A 23236-nucleotide genomic window follows, 5' to 3' on the forward strand; every position below is an offset into this window, starting at 1 on the left:
TTCGTGAAGACTGGTGAAATTGGATGTCTACTGGAATGCCCTCCATGCACGATTTTGCAAATTCCATTGCAGTCTGAAGTCCCTGGGATTGTATATGTGCTTTGCAATAATCGTGCACGTCCTTGTACTAGTGAAAGGTCTGACGGAAAAGAACCCCAACCCCTCTCTTCGTTCTAATTAATGACGGAAACAAGACAAAATATTAACAAAAAGCACCTTTGAGTCGGACTGAGTAAGCTAGCCACGGTGAATATGCGTCCAGCCACTGGTGATTGAATTTCCTCTTGAGGAGCTTAAATTGAAGGTGTTTCTCTATGTTTAACTTTTCAAACAGCAGTCTTCCCTTCTTATTAAGTGCCTGCTTACTTTTTCATATTCTTGTTTTAATTTCTACCGTGCACTGATATTCTACCTCACATGTTCAGATTAAATGATTCAGAAACGATACATTTAAATAAATAATGCATTATTTCCTAAAGGTCTTGTAATCTTATTTTATAATATCCATGTACTGTAGTATACCAACGTGCACCTTACGAGCACTGAAAACGCTTACGGTTAACAAAAATATGATGCACAGAAAAAAGAAAGAAAAATTATAGAAGTATGAATTAATAAGTTACGTTACACGTAACTTAATAATGAAATTACACAGAATATAAACGACTGTAAAAAAAGGTGAATAAATTAAACGTATTTAGATAATAGAACAGGTAAAAAAAAAAAAAACACGTTCGTAAAAAATTCATTAATACGAAAAGTGAAAGCTACTTTTAATGTTGTTGTAAGGTAGGTTTTTATAAGGAAAGACGCTACGGGCATAAAATAAATTATAGGTAGGCTTATAAAAATTTAATTTTAGAATTTAATAAGTAAATTTCATATGTTATATGACTCTACATAATTTATGTTCACAAAACATTTTCAGTCATAAAATAATCTATTAACAGAAATTTAAACAGCATAACTACTAATCCTTGTAAAATACAATACATCTTTAACTAATCGTCTAAAACTTATAGCAATGGATTTAATGACCCAACAAATCAACTATAAATAGCGAGTGTAAAATTTAAAGTTTTGAAATTTCCAAACAGAAAATGTTGTAATTTTACTTTTAAATAATTTCAAGAAAATTTATGACATTAAGATTATTTTTTAAGAACTTTTTATAATAAATCCAGATTTCAATTTTTCCTATTACCATTACCCGTATCAAATATTAAAACAGAGATAATTTAAATGATTTAAAAGAAAATAAGCATTTTTAAAGAAGCAAAGTAGTGATGGATAACGTTTTTGAAACAGAGCACCATTTTTACTTCCTTGTACTAAGTAAAGGAAATATTGTAAACGCGAAAAATTTCGGTTTTCAGATCTCAACGGAAATATCAATTTTGACTACTTTCGGCGTGACGTCTGTACGTACAGATGTATCTCGCATAACTAAAAACGATTAGCTGTAGAATATTGAAATTTTGTATTTAAAACTGTTTTAACATCTAGCTGTGCACCTTCCCTTTTGATTGCAATCGACTGGGGCAAAAATGTGTATATAGAGTCTAAATAAAGCGAGGTTTCAATTTTCAAACATTTGGATTTTGGACAATCTTAGCTGCAGTAATAAGCCCTGGTTGAGAGATTTTCAACGATAAATCATAAGTGGTACTTATTTTCATTGGTTCCGGAGCTACAGCCAAATAAAATTTTATTTAATGAAATATCTGGATCTTATAAGGGGAAGGGGCACATCGGTTCGGATGAAACCATTTCCTTTTTTTACCTTTTTTTTAGTTATTTGAATATATTAATTTGTTAATAATTATTAACCTCCGATTGTAAAAAATGTTAACAATGAATAATAATACGATAACAAAAAAAATATATATATATGAAAAAATATCAGAAGTTATTAGTGAAATTGTATGTGCTTTTCATTTTAATTCAAAAATTTTTACAATCGGAGATGTTGATAATTATTAACAAATCAATATACTTAAATTTAAAAAAGTTTTTTTTAAGTATTTATAAATGAAGTCTGAATCGATGTGTACATGGTTACGGATCTGACACGTTCTCACATAACATATCTACTTGAGCGACGTGAAACAAAATTAATGTATAAATTAATATGAATAGCTAAGAAAATTTTTAGGGCCATTTTTCTCAAGTATAATTGAATATTATGCGTTAGTATTTTGTAATGAACTTAATTTAAATGAAATAAGTTAAAATTAACTACAGTAAAAAATGTGTATTTGTAATTTAACAGACGTACATGGAATCATGAGGTGTCCACATCAGATTTCTTAATTACTAGTAGTAATTCACAAAAAATATAAAAAACGCAATTTCTTTAACATCAATAATCGCGTGACAATCCTGAACGCACGTTCGTACACGAGATAAAAACTGTAAGTAAAAATAAGTATACGTGTATTTGTTCAGATTTGATATGATAAGAAGGTACAGAATTATCGAGAAATAATGTTAATTTTTCAATTTAATATAAATATATTAATCATATTTTTTTTATGTATTAAAAAAGAAGTAAATGTATTGTTAAGTAGTTAACTATACTGCGTCTTTAAGTACATTTAAAATTCGGCTACTACATTAAATGTCTGACATTTCCTTTTATATCTTAATATAAAAAGAACTTTTTATATTCTTTATATTAGTGGATCATCTCGTAGAAAAAAGTAAACTGCGATACCTTTCAGGAATGTTGTTAACACTTAAATTGTAGATTTACTATTTTATGCTTTTCTACATTAATAACAAAGTTATTAAACTATTAACTTAAGTTATTAAGTTGTTAGTATGCAAAATATAATTAACGAAAAAACAAAAGTTTTTCCATCAGGGATGAATCCAAACGGTCCTTTTTAGGGGGGGGGGGGGGTCAACTTCTTCTAAAGGAAAAATAGTTTAATGGCATTTAATCACTGAGGATTCATTGTATTAAGCAAAAAGAATGAAAAAAATTATAAACGCACAATTTTAAACAGTTTAACAAGGTTTAAACAACTTTTGAAGGAAACACTGAGAAATCTTGGTACTGGACTGCGATACCCTCATTTGAAACAATGTTTTGTGATCTACTAGCACCCAAAATATTTTAGGTGATTTTGATTTATATGTACTTTCCCCAACACTTGGTGGAAACGTAGGTTTAAGATGTACTTTATTCGCTAAAGATAGAGAGGGAGGTTGCATGGGAAATTTGGAGGTTAAGATATGAGAGATTTAGCATTCAAAATAGGTTCAAAATTGTAGTATATATAAAATTTCAGATATAGTACAATCAGAAAGGCAACAACAAACATACTACAACGTAAGGAATCCTGTATATAATATACGGAGAAGTTACAACACGCGACAGCTGGTTACCTCAAGAAGCTAACCTAGTGTAAGAGAACGACAAAGGTCGCGTTTCCCGGATGTATGATAAACCCGCTTTCGGAGCTATTGCATCGCAAATTACCAGATGGTTTCGCATTTTCAGCCGGAACCTAACGACGACAAGTGTGTCAAGATTTAAATTACGCGATTCCGGCAGATTTTCAACACCGTACAGAACCACAAGACAGTTTGTAGAAATTAAAATTAGGCAGAATCAAATAACGGCAGTTCCTAAATCGACGGATCGATTGAAATCTAGAATTTGAAGCGATTAGAAGATTACGTCTACTTAAATAAAAATTTTCAAAGGTGTTAATCGCAGTACAGACTAGACCCCCCAACAGAAATGAGGATATGAAAAAAACGGTTAAATCTCGTACCTGCACGTTTCAAAATTTTAGATTATAAGGGAAAAGGAAAGATCGTACTTTTGAGTAGAATGGCTAACGACCGACTAAACGGCAAGACAAAAAACCAAAAAGTAAAAGAGATTCAGGCAAACTACGTCAGAAGTTTGTAAAGCGGATCCAGCCGAATGACTTATTTTCCATTAAAACGACATCGACCGCCCTCCTGGAAGACTATTTGATCTTAATTCGTGAATTACGGTATTATAAAAACCAATAAGTTTCAACAAAATCACGGAATTCTAAAATAAATTCAACACAAAAAAGAGGTTTGATTTCTAGTTCATGCCGGGTAAAGTAAAATATATGATGGATTTTGAAACGAATACGGTCCATGTTGTAACAAAAATAATTTAAAGCCAAACTTAATTTAAGCTTCTCTCGGAAATTAAGTTTTAAAAAACTATAATATAATCGGTCGAGTTGTGATAACAATCTACTAACAGTAAAAAAAAGATTATTCACATTAAATAACTTAAATCCTACAAACGTATTTTTTTTTTTATTGTAATTTTCGTTGAAAATTTATTATTGAATTGTTATTATTAATAATGTAGCATTTAACGCCAAATAATAATTTACGTCAATATTGTCTGCAAGTTACATTTATCTCCAATATTGTTAAAATAGCAATAGAGATTGGCTCTCGTGGAGAAAATTTGAAATTATGAAGAACCAGACCGGTTTTACGCTATCTGCTCCGCGATAATATCTTTTTGCCCGACAATGTTATTGGATTCACAACATATTCTGGCCAGGCGGTGCCGTAAAAAGCTACAAGCACATACAAGGTCTATATGAACAAGTGAATATTACTTAGCTCCCCACACACCGCGTTTCAACAGTATAGTTGTACCAAATATTCAAACTATTACTTCCAGAATAAATGAATCTATTAAATGTCTGAAACTAAAAAATAAAACTAATATATATATATTTTTTGTTTTTCTTTTTTGTACAATCAATACAATTAATGATCATTGATGGGGTAGACTAATGAATATGGCAATATTTGTTTTAAAACTTTCTGTAAACAAAAATAAAAGGATTATCGGCAAAGACAAACAAAAATGAAGAATAATCTCTTTTTATCAATATTTTTCTAAATAATATTTTTAGAAAGCGAGCAACACTAAACACGTTAAGTCAATAAGTCCGTATACTTCCCGTTTTGTTCCGGTTAGATAAGTTCAACTTTACTCGAAAGCAAGGAATCTAATGTTCTTTATAATGTTATATTCTTTATTTGTTATTTGTTCTTTCTTTATTATTCTTTACTTCTTTTATTATCTTTATATTCTTTATAATGTTAATTATAATCTATGCTCTAATAAAGAACATAGATTATATATTATGATAATAAGGAAGATCAAAGTCAATTATTTTATCAAACCCGGTCCGAGAAATCCAAAGAATATGTTAAAGAATATGGGCGACTAAGCACATTAAGCCAGAGAAATAAGATCCATTTTTAAGGACTTCCAACATCACAAGATTCTGTATCAACATCTAAAATCCCATTACGAAATTAGTAAAATTTTAAGCAAGAGAATACATTCGTCTTATGAGAAAATTACATTATATACTATTACGGTTTTCTATTAACAAGGCTATCATCAGCCATCAGTGAACAATTTTAATCGTAGTTTACGGGATTCCTTCACAATCAACGCGTGGATATAACCTACCAAAAGGTATTCTGATCTTAAGAAAAAAGAATCCCTTTCCAAGCTCGTCAAAAAGAGTAATCACACAAATTTCAACTTAGCAAAACTAAATCACCTGCGAAATGATATAGTACAGATACAGATCTACATAAAAACAATCTCTATATTTAAAAGAAAATTTTTCGAAAGCTGATACTGGCCTGCACTTAAGTCGTACATGGAGAAATATTCTTACAAATATAATATTGAAGAAATACTCTTAGGAATTATTCCTGGTATAAACATACAGTCCTACCAATTTTATTCCACTAGTGGTGCATCAATGCAATATTCAAGAAGATAATCAATCTTAAATTACACGTAAAATTATTAATTGAATCATGATACTGGCTCGTTAGAAAGTAATAAGTAAATAAGTGTTAGATATTTACAAATTTATTGCAAACAACTTAGTTATGCTAAAAGATCACAATTTATTATTCGTTTATGTATCGTTCAAAAATTGTGGCAAACGAAACTAGCTGCTAACAACAATAACAGTTTGATTTAGAACAATTTATCAATGCAGTCTAAGCTTTAGCAATGATCAAATCACAATTTGGTTTTTAACTTCTACAGATATTTAAATACGATATGAAAAACGTACTGATACCAAGTAGATGCCAAAATTTAAGAATAAAATGAATTTTTTTTTAAATTCAAAATTAATAATAATAATATCTCTTTATTATCGTTATTCGTCAATTCAAAAGAGTCCACACGGTTGTAAGAGATGGTACATTCTTTAATTCATAACATACCAAGGTTAAAATCAATGAAAATTATAGCCGCGTTGACCTCGTCTCAAATGGAAAGATTTCTTTCGGTCAGGTACGCGAAGGCAATAACAATAATTTGTAATAGGCGCTACAATAAAACAAATCACAAACGTCGCCGACCGATTCTTGACGAATGGAGCTAACGCAGAAATAGCACTGCACGTATCTAACCTACTTATGACTCACAAATGTACACGTACTTCCCCACACATAAAAAAGTTATTTATTTTTAACGTAACCGAATTAATTTCTCTTCTAGTAAAATTAGGTAATGAAATGTTAAAAATGATTTTTAACATTTCATTACCTAATTTTACTGTATTACTTCAGTTATTAAAACAAAGGATAATGAAACTCTATCTGAAATCAATAATTCGTTTTATTCACTCTTTGTAATCAAGTCACGTTAAGCATTACTTGAAAAACATACGTTCTGTTGTCATTAAAAGAGTACAGTTTTGAATACATAAATAGAGAATAAAAATAAACATTACTGAAATAAACACCTAAAATTTCATATATATATATATATATAAAACAAAAAAGTAAAATAAATAATTTTACAGAAAAAAATAAACATATAATTTAAATGAATGAAAAGTTATTTAAATAGCTCTAGAAAACAGATTACTTAAAATGGAAAAAGCATACACTATCACGAAGAATACCTACAACAAGAAAACCCTTTCCTGGAACACCAAACTAAGACACTACCAAACGGTAGTTAAACCAGAAATACTATATGCGGCAGAAACGCTGAAACTACATAAAGTACAGGACGTAGAGACAATAGAGAGAAGAATCTTACGGGAAATATTAGGCCCAAAAAACAACACAGGACTAGATTATAAACCAAGAGCTATATTCCAAAATATAAAAAATAACAGATGTAATCAGGAAAAGAAGACTGCAATTCTATGGACACATATACAGAATGGAGAACACCAGACTAACAAAACAGATCTTCACCCTACTAAACACTCACAAGAACAAGATAACCTGGCTTAAAGAAATAGACAATGACCTAGTAAACGATTCAATAGACTCAGACATTTTAAAAGACAGAGCAACAATCAGAAAAACAATACAGGAATTAGAGTTTCAGGAGAGGAAAAAACTCACTTGTAGAAGAGGGAGAAAATGGACTCAAGAAGACAAAGAACACCACTCTAGAAAAATGAAAGAAGCACGGGCTAAAAAGTTGATTAAGCGTGCCCTCTAAATGGGCTATTCGAAAAGAAAACAAGAATGAATGAAAATTTTATTTTTCTGACTGATGAATAAAAAAGTAGTAAATAAACAGAAACAAAAAAAAAAAGTTTAACAATCTAGACACTAAATTAAGGCTGTCTTCAGAAAAAAAAAATTTGTCAACGAGTAAAGGCGATTCAATCCGATCTAGCGCTCAGTGAGGGCAAAAAGTCATTTATATTAAATTAACGAGGTAACGAGGCAGTTTTTACTACAAAATTTGTCAACGTATGAATAATTCTTTTTGTGTAATTATATTTTTACGCTTACTCCCGTAAATATTGTACGTAAAAAATTATCCAAATCCTTTTTACTGCATACTTTTATAAAAAGAAATCGTCCACAAATTTAAAATTTTCAAAGCAACACTAAAAAGGATCCAAACAAAAGAGTATTACGTAAATTATTATTTGGAATAATACGTAGGACACAACGAAAATTATAATAAACAAGTGATGAAAAGATTCCAGTTAAACTTGTGTTTTTGTACTTCCAGAACCAAAATCATTAATTTAAATAAATGTATATCGTAAAATAACTTTAAATTTCAATTTTTCTTAATTACTTTCTCATTTTATTATAAACTTCTGTACAAAACTCTACAAAAAATGAATAGCTATTGAAATTTTGTTATCAATAAGTTCAGTCGCTTCCATCAAGCAGCTGTTTACACATGGAACTGGTTAGCGCGCAGGCTTTTATATAAGCTGGACTCTGTTTGGAGTCCCGGAAAGGAGCCGACACTTAACTAGCACCTACTGTAGCACTTCATCTATCCTATTCGTTACAATGTACATGTAGCAACAATGCGACGTTGTAACTCTAAAATAAAAATTAACTAATTTTAAGACGAACAACGTAAACACAATTAGAAACCAAGAAAGAAGAAGCAGCAAGTAATTTGTCAATAAGAAACTGTTGATATTTTAATTTAATTTTTTTTTACTAGTTTAATAATACGGTTTAACTTTCAGGAGGTTGAATCCACGGGAAGATCTTCCAGTTTACTCCGGTTAACGTCGAAAATAAACTTATAGTGATAGTATCCAACTAAAATATTTTAAATTTAGTTGAATATTACCGTACATCAATAATTCTTCAGATAGAAGAGAATTTTTTAGGCAATCTTGATCCTGTTCTCAGATGGCTTTTTAGCAATATATTACAACAGCATATATTTGAGCTGGTCAATGTAAATTATCAAACAATGTACGATGCTTTCATTCTGGATAAAACTACTCCAATCTACCGATACATTTTGGTAAGGTGTTCCCAAAACATCTATTTTATTATCTGTTACTTGTAATTACGAACACAGCTCCAAGGGAAAATCAGGACGTATTAATCTCTCCACTTCTTCCGCCATCTTTGTATAGATATTTGACACGAATGTCCACGATACCTCTTGGTACGTCCGTTTGTTCTGTACTTACAGGTTGAAGCTGCGTGTCTAATTCCATTTCTCATACCGTTATCTGTTCCATCCCGATAGAGCATCGAATTCTGGTTTCAAGCGGTACGAATTTTAACTAATATTCGGGAACCTAATTGAGTTATTACGTTACTGATATTTGTTTGGACTGATGGCCAATGGATCTATCCAGTGGAAGATTCAAGTGATCAAGGAGAAGAGTAAGGACTCTTTATCTTGATGCGGTAGCCGTACAAACGCCCAACCTTGTCCTGATGACATCAGATAAACCTGAATCTCCCAACGCGCGCATAAGCAAATACATACACATTCTAAATAAAAAATTCAAATTTAGCCACCAAAATATGACTCACATTTAAGAAAACAAATATAAAAGTAATACACATAACTTCAAATCAATACAAACTAATTTTTATTTTAATCTATCAATGACAAAAAACGATGTAAAACTCAGTTTAATCGAAAAACAATTACCAACAATCAGGATCACCTTCGTTCAAAATGTAGATATATATATAATTTTAACATCAGAAAATAAAAACTCAAAGCGTTATGTAAAATCATAATAAAAAATGCACTTAAAACCGCTACCTCCACAAACTGAGTTCAAAACATATCGATAACGTAACATAATAGCACGCCCTAGAACGAAATTAACTACACTCATCCTCCGGCGAAACCAGTTTTTATCAACTGACCGTAATAGGTTGTAAATAAAAAGAACAATGCGCATAGTTAATAACACTGAAATAGTATCGCTGAAATGAAATCAAAATAAGATGCTTCTTCAAATTTATAAATATAAGTTTCACTCTATGAACATTCACGTTAATCTACTAATTACTTGAACGGACACATTACTTTTACGGTATGTAAAAGTAACAGTATGTATGTTTTTTCAACATTACTTTTACTTATCATTATGTTTGCAGAGTATCGTATGTGTTTTAATATTTATACGTATCCAGCTAACTGTTAATCCGTACGATGAAGCAATTATCATGATTATGACTTCTAGATACTTTGTACTTCTCAAATAGTACCGGTAGAAATTCAGATAGTTTTTTTTAAAACATCCAGTACACGTACGATTTTCATGCGGTTAAAAAAATAATGACAGTAATATAATTGACGGTAAAATGGCTTGTAAAAAATTCTGAAACCACATCCATCTACTAATTTTAATCATTTAAACGACCAGTATTTTCAAAAGTAGATTTTTTCGCCAGTAACAGTTTTTTATTTATTGAACATGGTTTTGTGATAATTAACATACCAGTTGCGCCAAGTCACTACACCTTCCTTCGACAACAAACGTAGAATTAAACAGAGATAGTAAACATAAGAAATTTATTTATCTTGACGCTATAACATGCATTTTAATGTATACTGTACTTATAGTCAATGAAAAAAGGACAATAGGAAACGCACAGTGGTTTATAATTAAAAATACATAATTATTTTATTTAAATCAGAACGGTTTTCAGGTTACTTACGTCCAATAACCTGGCTATTAAGTGCAGTCCCTAGGGTCAAATTTAATGAAGGATGTTCAGTTATTTATAATCCCGATTAGATTAGAAAGTTCCAAGTTATCGTTGTTCTACGACGGTCGGAATTCAAATGATGCCCCTAACTGAAGGTAGCTTTAATCTTAGACGTGACTTCAGACTAGTCTAACGGGATTGGGAACATAGGATTTAAGCGAAAATCTAAATAAACGTTTATGTAGAATTCAAAATAAACAAACGGGATTCCATTATCCAGTAGAATAGGTCCAACTTTACTTAATTAAAAAATAATAATAAATCTACCAAAGGTTTCCCGACTCAAAAATAGAATGATAAAAGTAACCTGCAGTGGGTTAACGGACTTTTTTATTAATGAACCGAAAATAATCTTATTAAAATAAACGTAAAAGAAAGATTAACCAAATAAAATACCACAATATGTGATGTAATTCAGCAACACGCAAAATTATTTTCAGAGGTATAAGGCATAAGGCATAAAAAATTCAACAAAATTATTTTTTGTAAATGCGTGTGTATAAGTGAACATTTTCATGAATACAAACGTATTACGAAATAATTAGAAAGTGCAATAAAATATTTTTTACAGAAAACCCCAGAGATAAAAAAAAATATAAGGACCAAAAACTACAGTTTTACTATCCTTAAATTCAGAAGACGGTTCCAAACAATACAAAAAACAACTTAGAACCTTGTAAATAATAGAAACAGGTAATTAATTAGTAATTCTTTAACATACACGTTCAGAAAAGAATTATAATCATACGACAATTTTTCCAAGGATACATACAATACAAAAAAAAAAAACGCTTAATAAATAAATTTATTTATTTAATTAATTTAAATAAAATTAATTAATTTATTTAATTAATAAATAAATTATCGTATCGTTATGGTACAAAAAAAAACCAAGCAAAACAAGCAGTAAAGTACAACAGTACTCGACTATTAATAAATTCTTTAGTTAATTACAAAATTTTGGATTACGTCATTTCTATTTTTAAAAAGAGCTTTAGATCAATTAACAGAATTAATAATAAAAATTATTATACTAGCAATAATAAAAAGGTTTGTAACTGCTATTCCTCTTCATTAAATTCCTTATCGCAAACAAACAACACATTACTGATTCGTTACTAGTAGTTTTTTTTTCTATTTAAAAAAATATACACATAAGTACTTTACCTTCCCAATCTATGATAATTGACGGATGATATACAGGATAATATACTTGAAATCTAATCATACCAATATTGCACAACGATATTAAAATAAAAAAGATATATATATATACACAATAAAAAATTTAAAAACACAAAGAGGTATTTAAAAGCACGTCAAATAACAACTGAACATCCAGCAACGATATGCGGCAACATGTACGTTCATAGAAGCTTCCTCCCCACTACCAATTTATGGCACATTATATTAACAGATTGTCATTACAGCAATAAACCAACCAAGGTCGAGGTAAGAACACATCGGTTGTTACATATTTTGTCGTAAATTATTTTACGAAGCAAACGTTAATAGGAACATCGGTTTCGCTAAGTAATATTCTACAAAAGAAAGAAAATTGTAATACCTGTCATCATTAGTTTTAAGTGAGCTGGTGCAAATCGACCTTCTCTATATGTGAAACAATTTCTTAAATCCCAAAATTGTTATCTATTTTTTTTTTAAGCAGTTATCTTTACCTTGGCATAAAAAACACCTGGTAACATAATACTTCTATCCAGTGCAATAATTTCAGGTCTAATGTATAAATTACCATCGTTATTGTCAATAATGAATCACCTGTTTACTTTATATACCATAATATAAATCTACAAGTTAATTTATACATTAAACATAATGATGGAAACGACGTTTCAGTACTATTAGGCATTTGAATAAATAAGTCAAACTTATTCTCAACTAATACTGCGGATATTTTAACCACAGTAAACAATAATAAACTTATAATGCATTTACATTTAATTATAATTACAGTAATTTTTTTTATGACTTGATGTTTGGAGCAAGAGATAAATGCTAAGATTTACCGAGATCGAACCCAAAAACCTACGGATGAAAAGACAAAGATCCTACTAATTCTCCCATCACAGATCCCCAATATTTTTAACTCTTAAACTAGATGTTGTTTTGAATATTCCTAAGGTATCCTAAAATATACTCACAAACACCAAAATTGATATTTTGTGGTATTTGAAAGAAATATATAGTTCCTTTTAAATTTATTTCATACCTCATTGATAGAATTAAAGTAATATCCCACTAATAACGTCTAAATTAATAAAAAAAAAGTAATACACGCCGTTAGATAGGTAAGCTGAGTAATCAAAAGTAAGAAAAAAGCAATGTGCTCTTATTTCAAGAAATTAAAAATTCCGTCCTGATTACTTATTAGATAAATTGGGAAAAAAAGAAAGCACCAAAAAAATGTTTATAAATAAAATTAAGTTAAATTTTAACTACAAGACCACTTTGACTGTTAAATCAATCCTCAACAACACCTGAGGAATTATTATACAGGGCGATCAAAAAGAACATCACAACTTTAAAAACATATAAAGGTTTATTGAGATAACTTACAGATTCGTTTGAGGTCTCATTATTATACAGGGCGATCAAAAAGAACATCACAACTTTAAAAACATATAAAGGTTTATTGAGATAACTTACAGATTCGTTTGAGGTCTCATTTCATAGAAAAACAAATAAAGCTTGTCACCCAACATTCACTTGTGTTTGATAAGGTTTCCATTTTGGTAATGCGACATATATACCACCAGACGTCGATTACATTTCAGTCTGTCGCCAGCAAGTCGGGCGTTACCTCTACAGCTGCGGCGCTAATTCGAAGACTTAGCTCAACAAGATCAGCAGGAAAATGCGGTACATAAACCCTACCTTTAATGAAACCTCACAGAAAAAGAATCTAGCAGCAGTCAAATCTGGGGAGCGAGGTGTCCATACAATTAATTGAATCTTCACGACCGATCCACCGACCTGGGAATAAAGTATCAAGAAAATCTCGGATTTCTAGGCGGTAATGAGGCGGTGCCCCGCCTTGCTGATAGTAATGTCGTGCCATCATGGTCTTACTAAAGAATCAGAAAATTTTGAAGCATGTTTAGATAAACGATGCCATATACGATTACCTCCTGGAAGAAGAACGGATTAATCTTTGTTTGCTTAGAGAACAAAAAAACATTGATCGTAGGACTATCACGAATGTGCTGCAGTTTCATGAGCGTTTTCGCTAGCCCATATTCGGCGTTACGGGAGTTCACCTTAAAAATTTATGGTCTTTTGCAATTCTACTCAATATTTCTGAACAAAACTGCAGCCCAGCAACTCTGTCATCTGTAATGTGTTGAACCGTGGTTAGTTTGTAAGGCTTCAACTGCAATCGTTAACGTTATACGCACCAAAAGGACGTTTGTGGAATGCCTGTCTCACGTGAGGCACGTCGAGTTAATTTCTTCCGACTACGTGCAAGGCTTTCTCAGAATTGTTTCACAGAAGCTTCAACGACGCGTGGGCGTCCTGGTGATTTTTGTGTCAATCTGTCTCAACGAAGATTTAGTGCAGAGTAAATTGTATGCCTATTAGGAGGCTCTCTACCAACCCACCGGGTTGGTCTAGTGGTGAACGCATCATCCCAAATAAGCTGATTTGGAAGTCGAGAATTCCAGCGTTCAAGTCCTAGTAAAGCCAGTTATTTTTACACGGACTTGAATACTAGATCGTGGATACCGGTGTTCTTTGGTGGTTGGGTATCAATTAACCACACATTTCAGGAATGGTCGAACTGAGAATGTACAAGACTACACTTAATTTACACTCATATATATACTCATTCATCCTCTGAAGAATTAACGAAACGGTAGTTACCGGAGGCTAAACAGGAAAAAGAAATGAGGCTCTCTACCGTACTCTACAAAAATTACGTTGAACTGCAGTTGCTGACTGCAAATCGTGAAACCAAAACACACAGCAAGCACGTTCCACACCAATAAATGTAACCATTTTTAACAAAGCTGGTGACAGCGCTGACGGACGAATTTGGTACTAAGGAACTGCGTGACCTAACTTGATGTGTTTTGCTGTGAAATGAGACTTCAGCTAAATTTTTTTAGTTATCAAAATAAATTTATATATGTTTTTGAAGTTGTGAAGTCCTTTCTGAATCACCCGGTATATAAAATAATAAATTTCTGTATTTGTTATCGGTTGATTTTTTAGCGTTTTTTTGTTTAAAACATTACTAGTCATTAATAAAGGCCTTTCTTTTAAATTTAAACCAAAAAAAATTAAATATATTTCAAGTCAGCAAGTTGAAGATGTTAAAAAGTTTAAGTTTAATAATTTTCTCTTCAATATGTTTTTAAATAACCATCGAAACTCCATTGAAAGCCATGCTTATCCTGTTTAGGCTCAGTTTAATGAGAAAACTACTTTTGGAGGATTTAGATTTTTGGAGGTTCAGAGCTGAATCCTTACTTGTATCAACTGTAATCTAAAATACATGAGAACTCCACTCACAATCTACATTTGTTTAGGGGTGGTTTAAGAGGAAAAGAAAAGTAACATTTTCAATGAATCTTGGGCGTTACCATCAAAAACTGATTACCGAGCTTTTAATTATACCGGATTCAGAAAATACCAGAATAGATAGTGCAATTTCAGTCGCTTTAAACTATGCATGAAGTATGTACAATATCTTAAGAATCCTTGGAATGGTATATTTCTGTCAAATTTTAATGTTACATCCGAGCTAGAATAAAATACACAATTCTGATGATAAATCAGTTGACAATATCGTTCGCCAACCTCCTTAAGAGTGAATGAAAAAATAGATTCGTTTTTAATGGTATCTTATTACCCAAAGGGAACATCCCTATCATCCCGTCTTAGCTGTCTCATTTTAACAGTTTACGTATTTCCAATCAATGCAATTTTTGTTTACATTTATATATAGAAATACAAACCTCCAATATAAATCCATAAAAAATGGCTTCGTTCTTTCTATTCGGAAATGGAAGAATTATTAATAATTGTAATCAGTAAAACTGTTAACAATTTATTTTCATAATCAGAGTAAAAATGAAGTCACAAACTTAAATAATGATGGCTTTGAACTGTAAAGTTATCGAACAATATTGAAAAGTTATGCGAGTGGGTGAAAACATTTTAAGAACAGCAAAGAAAGATTACGTAAAATAGATATATTAAACCAAACAAACGTATAAAAATATATTGAAACGCGTAGCAAATTCCTTAAAAGATTCAATGGAAAGCAACAATAAAAAAAAATGAATGAAATAATTTTAGATATCTAAGAAAATGTATTAATTTTTACTACTACACTCATCAAAATTGATTAATCATAAATAAAACTGAGAAATCATAAAACAAGATTTCCTCTAAACAGTTCTACAAATATTATTTTTGTACACAGTATTACAAAAGCCTAAGTCATAAAATCAGATTAAATCCCAAAATTGTAATCACGAATATTAATTTTCAGTACTACTCATTAAACTGGCGAAATCTCAATCAACCATGATTAATGGTAAACGTCACGTAAATTACACGACCAAGCAAATCGATTAATTACAGTAAATAGGTTAAGCATTAAAAATAGGAGTTAAAGCATTAAAAACAGTTGAATACTCAATTAATTCAGTAAACATGACGTCAAAGAACAGTAAATAATTTTTTAATTTTTTTTTACCACATCGTCGAAACAGTACCATAAATGAAAAAAAATCGATGAAATAATTTCGTGATTTTTATAATCTTTACAATGCAAAATACAGGAAAACCCCAAATAAAATATTGGTGGAAATTACCACCAAATAATAAAAAAAAAAAAGAAACGCGTTAAAAGAACACCAAATAATAATGATTTTATTTGGTGGGATGTTTTTTTATTAGAAACTTTTTTATACAATCTAAAAAAAAGAAAAACTAGACCGAAAAACAATTAAAATTTCGTACGCGTTATACTAAGGCTAACTTCATAATCATATCGGTTCTGTTCGCATTCATATTATCGCTTATGGAAATCTTATGTCTTCGGTAGCCCGCAGCTGTTAACCGGTACACCAAACCCGAATCCTTGTCTATTCAAACCGGACAACAGAAGGCGGGGGAAAGCTGTCAAATAAGCAAGACGTAGTTTCATAATCCTATTTTATGAAACTGCTCTCGGTTAACAGCTGTCATGTCTTAATATAGATATTTTAATTAGATAAAAACACGATTAATTTCTTCAACATAGCTGTCCAAATTAATCTACAAATGAGAAAAAGGAACTATGCACGCAAAGAATATCCCAGAAAATGATTTATTTCTGTGATATGATATTCAAAAAAGGTTTTTACACCATTATCTGTAGGTTTTATATAACAATTAAGCTAATTAACTAATTATCTCATTATTGTTCGTAAAGTTTAGAATTACGTAATCAATGACGCAATTTATTTTAATGAAATCTGCAGAATGGATACCCTAATTACGCCAAAATTGAAATATAACCGATCCTTTTATTTTAAATAGTAATAAAAAAATATTTAAAAAAGGTACAATTTTGAGATTTACTAGGCGAACATAAAAAAGTAATACTTTGACAAAATTAATAAATTAGCTGTAACCAATCTATAAAAACAATTTTTTTTTATAACGAACAGAAGAGCCCAGAGGCGTTTTTCGTCGATTTTTTTTTCTGATGATGCATTTTAATAAAGCATTATAACCGGGGTAAAGGAATTATATAATAATATTTCAGTAATCAACTTTTTTCACACGAGACTTCCGTCCCATACATGCATTTTTAGGCAAAATACTTCCAACGGAAAAAAGAAACAAGAGTTGAACAATTTTGAGAATGCATTTAAGGGAAAGATTCAAGAATAAAAATAAAAAATCCATTGCATTAATTAGAGAATTATTTTATTTATGCAGTCTAACAAGAAACAATATCGCGGGGGGGGGGGTTTAAAGCTATTTAAACCCAACATTATTGACTCGGTAATAAATCACAAATAAAATGAACAGCAACTCTTCCAGTTTTCCCTAAAAGTGTTAATGTTTAGCATCGTTTATGCGGCACACATCCAACCGATGGAGAGTTCGTCGCGTACTTTAACCAGCATTTCTGAATAATAGGTGCGACAGCTGCTATCAGTAAGTAGCGGAGACACATCACAAGATCCTTTATGAATTCCTAAAGGAAAAAGTTACACTAATAGATCAGGTGATGACCCTCGAAGGCAACCACAAACAAGCTGTCATCGGGTCCGTGCCTACAGATCCAGCAGTCGGTGAAAATGTCATTCAACCGATCCCGTATACTTAAAACAGTTAGGGGACTCACTACCTTTTCAACGAATTCAGATCCATCTTGCCGTTGAAAAAAAAAGCCATATACACAGCATAACCTAATAAGTAACTTCTGTTATGCTTCAGTGAACAAGAAACTTGCGTTCGTCGGGATATCGCATGAAAACATTTAACTTTGGAGAAACTCTTTCGCTTTATAACAGTACGAGGGGATTTTTTCATCCCCAGATGTTGAGATCATGTATATTAACTTTTCGACTAAGATGAAATGTCGACTCGTCACTAAATACTATACATTATTTAACGAATAATTTAATCGATTAATCAAAGTCGTTATCTTCATGCTGCAACACTTCGATTGCGAAGGCGGGAACGCACAGCGTAGAACGCACTAGCTCGGACGATCACGATTAAACTTTCTAAGGTATGCACGTTGAACTATAACTTCAAACATTCACATTTAGCAAACTGCAAAACCACGCCCAAGGCTTTCTGTTCAGAAGTTGCCATCTTCGCTAGAGGCGTTCTGAAGCTGGAAGATAAGGTATCAATCAAGGGGCATGTACGCAACTAAGACTGTCCTTTTTGTTCTTTGATTGTAACCTTAAATCAACATGTACACCTCATTCAAAAGATATTATAAGAAATTAAAACCCCGACATTCTTTTTTGTACACGCGGTGTATATTTCGGAAAAAAATACGAGTAAAAATTTATTATGTAAAGCAAACTTTTTTTTTTTAATAAAAACATTCTTATTTCTAGAATTTTACGGGGCCAATTTAACTAATTTTATGCTGTTCGAAGTACGTTTTTAGTACATATTATAATGGCCGACGAATTGTTTCGTACATATAAAAATAAATATCCGATGTAAATTCAATGCATCTACTTCTTCCCACGTCAATAATATCAGAAGAGGCTCATCCTCCACCCAAGTCGATGCTAACTCGCATTTCAACCATTTCAGTCGTTTTTTTTCATTTGCTTCCGCGACAGAAAAATTATTTTTTTACAGTGATATTAAGAAAGAAACATTTTATTTCAAAACTATCCCGCTGAAAATACTTTAATATTTGTACGTAAAGAAATCTTTCTACGTATATGACTGTTTTACGAACGACTACTAAATAGTAGTGAATGAAATAACACTTTTTAAATTCATTTAAAAAAACCTGAAAATGAAAGAATAAAAGCAAATTAGAAACACACGAAAGCGGATTCACACCGGTTTCCCTGAGACGATCATCATTTTGCAAACGCTTCCGAATTTTCCACTGTAATGAAAGAAATTGCCAATTTACCGTTTGCTGCAGACTGTTATATTATTTTTTTGAAACGGGTTTTATTCCTAATTTCTAATAAATTTGATAATCTCTTTAAAGAAAAAAAATAAAAATAAATAAAATAGTGAAGAGTTCCTCAGAGTCAGTTTTCTAGGACCACTCACTGTTGAATTTGCAAATACAAAATTTATTTTTTTAGAGTGCCATAGCTATTAATTATAGGCGAATTGATCGTGAGACACAAATCACTTCTAAATAATGGTGTAACTAGTCTCAAAAATAATACACCACATGTCAGTTTTACTAAATAAATAGAGATGAAATGGCTAGAATGAAAATGAAAAGAGAAAGAAAGGGAACGGAAAAAATATATTTTCATCGATTTATTTTAATTACAAGTAACTAACCGCGGTTATTAAAAAGTATGGTAAATAAGTGATCTAAAACTTTAAAATGAAACAATAAAATTTGTAAGTTATCTAAAGACTAACATAAAAATACATATTTCTACAACACCGATAGAACAACTCTCAACACGTCTACAACAGTATTTGGCGACTATACCGATATTACAATTAAAAAAAAAAAAACTAATTTTTCACACGTAACATTATAAGAGTTCAAACACTAATATCGATGTATTAATAAATGTAAAATTAATATGCGTAGATTTCTAAATACAAACGACAGTTGAATAACAGAATTAGATATACAATCATGTATCAATGTGAAAGGCACAAACAATTGCAACGATTTCCGTTAAAAAAATTTAAAACCGTGTGAAGGCTAAATTCCATTACTATTGTCCAAATACATCTAAATGAATACAAATCAACCAATATTTAGTTCTCATACTATATCAGTAAACAATGTAACATTAGTTCACATATGAAAATTAGAATGACAAAAAACTTAACAACTTATCCCCCTCATCCAAAGGTTCAATCCCGTAAAAGTATAACGATGAAGTAGGTGGAGGCCACAACACAGAATAATGTACAACTGGGAGTGATTAATTGGTTAGCATCACGCCGGATCACTTTAACAGCAAATAATACTGGTTGAATCAAATCCAACATTAATTTCGCAAAAATGGTTCTTACAATTTTTTTTTAAACCTTATTTGTTGTGAGGTAGGACAAAATGTTTTCAGTAAGTCTTTTTAAGTTCTTAAAAGCGATTTAGAAAAATTATAATAAATTAGCATACATATATTTTATATTAATAAACCTCAATTACAATTCGATACAAGTTAAATTTCAAATAGAGCAATTTTAGTAATATTACTAACCAAAGTACAAGAGCGCCGAAATCAAATCCATTGATTTCAGCAATTACTATTCTCAGTATATTACTATTATCAGTGATTACTATTTTCAGTATACTGAAAACAGTAATCAGATAGTCTCGGATCAAAAAATTTTAATTCTTAACAGTATCCTCCAACACAATCTAACAGAACAATTCGGTCACGTGCCACAGAATTCTGGGAACGGGCGAATTTTTTTTTTAGGAATCCTGAGCGTACTTTGGGGATGGCTTTTTGGTGTTTGGAAGAACAACAGTAAATATTTTGGTCGAGGTCAAATTTTTATCAATATTTGCTGCTTCCAGCCTCGATACAGGTAAAAAATACACCTTCGGGTAGATGGTAGATGAAATGGGTGTTTACTGCTTTAAAGTAACGCGTTTGATTGGATTTTTTGTCATGTTTTCTGGTTCTTCCCGATTCTTCCCTTATGTTTTGCAAGTTGTTTTTATTTAGCTGCGGCTTTACCTGTCAGTGGACATTTTTTCCAAATTAGTGGACTTTTAAAAAAAGGCAAACTTGAATTTAAAGTGCTTAACGATTAAAGCCGAGCTTTTTATATTCCATATATACACATGCTTAAACCTTATATAATAAAATATATACCCGAAAAATATCAATTTTATGAATTCTAGTTACGGATGTACGGCGAGTATGAAATTACGAGGATTTTTTTTCAAGGTCCGATCGGTCGCGAAATAAAAGGTCGGATGAACCTTTGCGCATATGTGCTGCGCAGCGTGTCTAATATGGCCTTCAATCACGCCGCGTCACTTTGTTTAGTTCTGAACACGCAGCTAGCATGTAAACATGTCTACAACAATAGCATATCCCGCCAAGTGTGAAGTGCGTGCGGCAATTCGATTTCTTCCGGCTGAAGGGTGTAATGCAGCTGAAATTCATCGACGAATAAGTAATGTGTACGGTGAAACTTCAATGATGATCTCGTTGCGCGAGTGGATGAGGCAATTCGAGAAAATTGTCGGTTCAAAATTTCTGTATTGAGTCATTCATTTGCTGAAATTTCAAGGTCAGCTCTCTACACCATTGTGAGTGAGAGACTTCACTACCGAAAACTGGGTGCGAGATGGGATCCCAAGAAGATACTGTCCGACCATCACAAAACAATGAGAATGGACGCCTGCCTAACGTTTCTCCGGCGCAACCACAATGAAAGAGAAGATTTTTTGAATAAAATTGTCACAGGGGGCGAGACGTGGGTCCATTTCGAAACTGAAGAAACAAAAGAACAATCCAAACAGTGCATGCATTCTCATTCTCCCAGTAAACCAAAGACGTTCAAGCGAACCTTCTCCAACAGAAAGTGTATGGCTACTGTGTTCTGGGACCGGAATGGAGCTCTCTTGGTGGAATTCATAGAACGTGGCACGACCATCACTGCTTGCTCATAGAACGGCCTCATACTGCTTGACTCTTCAACGTCTACGAAGTACAATTCAGAATAAGCGGAGAGAAATCTTGTCATCAGGCATTGTCTTTCTCCATGACAATGCTCGGCCGCACACTGCAGCTGTAACAAAGAAGCTTTTGCAGCGTTTTCTTTGGGAAGTGTTTGATCACCCATCATACAGCCCGGACTTGGCTCTATCCGATTTTCACCTCTTTGCTCACATGAAACGCTGGCTAGGAGGACAACATTTTGGCACAGACATCGAGCTGGAGACCAGCGTAGAAACATGGCTGAAAACACAGGCGGCTCCGTTCTATGACGAGGGTATTGGAAAGTTGGTACCACGCTACGACAAATGTCTAAATCGGAGTGGCGAGTATGTAGAGAAATAGCATAACTATCTAAGTACTTGTTACAAATAAAAAACTTTTTATTTTCACTGTGGTTTTAATTTCGTGACCAATCGGACCTTGAAAAAATTACCCTCGTACTTGGAAGTTTACAAATGTAAGTAGCGTTAACTTATATTCAGGCAACAAGTATGTAAAGGAGGATAACAAATTAGAAATAGCTCCTAATAAATCATGTTGCCTGGTCCTCTCGGGTAGAAGACCATTAAGAAGTGTGAATCTAAATATCAGAGGACAGAGAATTGATGAAGTAAAAGAAACAAAATACTTGGGGGGTACTTCTGGACAAAAGTTTAAGGTTCAGGAAGCATATCGATATGATTTGTGGGAGAGTTACTCCTGCTGTAAAGGGATTAAGAGGATTATTTCAAAACCACGGCACACCTAAAATGGTTATTCGAAGATTGATAACCGCGGCTATCACTTCGGCGGTACTGTATGCGGCTCCCATATGGGGGGCGGCAACATACAGCGAAATAAAAAGAAGTTGAGAAGTGTCCATAGACTGGCATTGCTGCGTGTAGCTGCTAGTTACTGTACGGTATCGTATTACGCGCTGTGCGTACTGACCGGGGTCCTACCCATAGACCTTCAGATAAAAGCCAGAACCCTCAGACACAGCGGTATGTCGAAAGAAGAGATGGAAGGGATTATAGAACAAGAATGGCAAGAAGAGTGGGCAGGGTCCAGAGTGGGAGAATAGACCAGACTCCTAATCCCTAATATTAAAACCTGGAACAATAGACTCGGAGATGTCAATTTTTACATGACACAATTACTGTCGGGGCACGGCTCTTTCGGTCAGTATCTGTATAGGATCGGGAAGAGAGCCACCCCGCAGTGCATCTATTGTCCAGAGAACGACGATGCCGAACATACGTTGTTCATATGTCCAAGATGGGCCGTTAACAGAGGTCAAATAGTAATTAATGATCTTACACCAGAAAATCTCATAAACT

The 23236-nt window shown here is 32.1% G+C and overlaps 1 protein-coding gene across 15 annotated transcripts in view; it reads right to left on the reverse strand.

Moving 5' to 3' along the window:
• Unc-115a (actin binding LIM protein Uncoordinated 115a) overlaps window positions 1-23236 on the reverse strand; it is a 430063-nt gene that overhangs the window by 226246 nt on the left and 180581 nt on the right. The window contains exon 1 of one of the 15 annotated variants that reach the window (XM_075357645.1): window positions 11695-11820. The exons of the other annotated variants lie outside the window; for them this stretch is intronic. Within the exon in view, the coding sequence (XP_075213760.1) occupies window positions 11695-11755 (61 nt within the window). The 5' untranslated portion in view covers window positions 11756-11820. Of the gene's footprint in view, window positions 1-11694; window positions 11821-23236 lie in introns of those variants that run through there. 15 annotated transcript variants of the gene reach the window in all.

The sequence above is a fragment of the Lycorma delicatula genome, chromosome 1 (assembly GCF_047948215.1).
Source record: "Lycorma delicatula isolate Av1 chromosome 1, ASM4794821v1, whole genome shotgun sequence".
Taxonomy (NCBI): domain Eukaryota; kingdom Metazoa; phylum Arthropoda; class Insecta; order Hemiptera; family Fulgoridae; genus Lycorma; species Lycorma delicatula.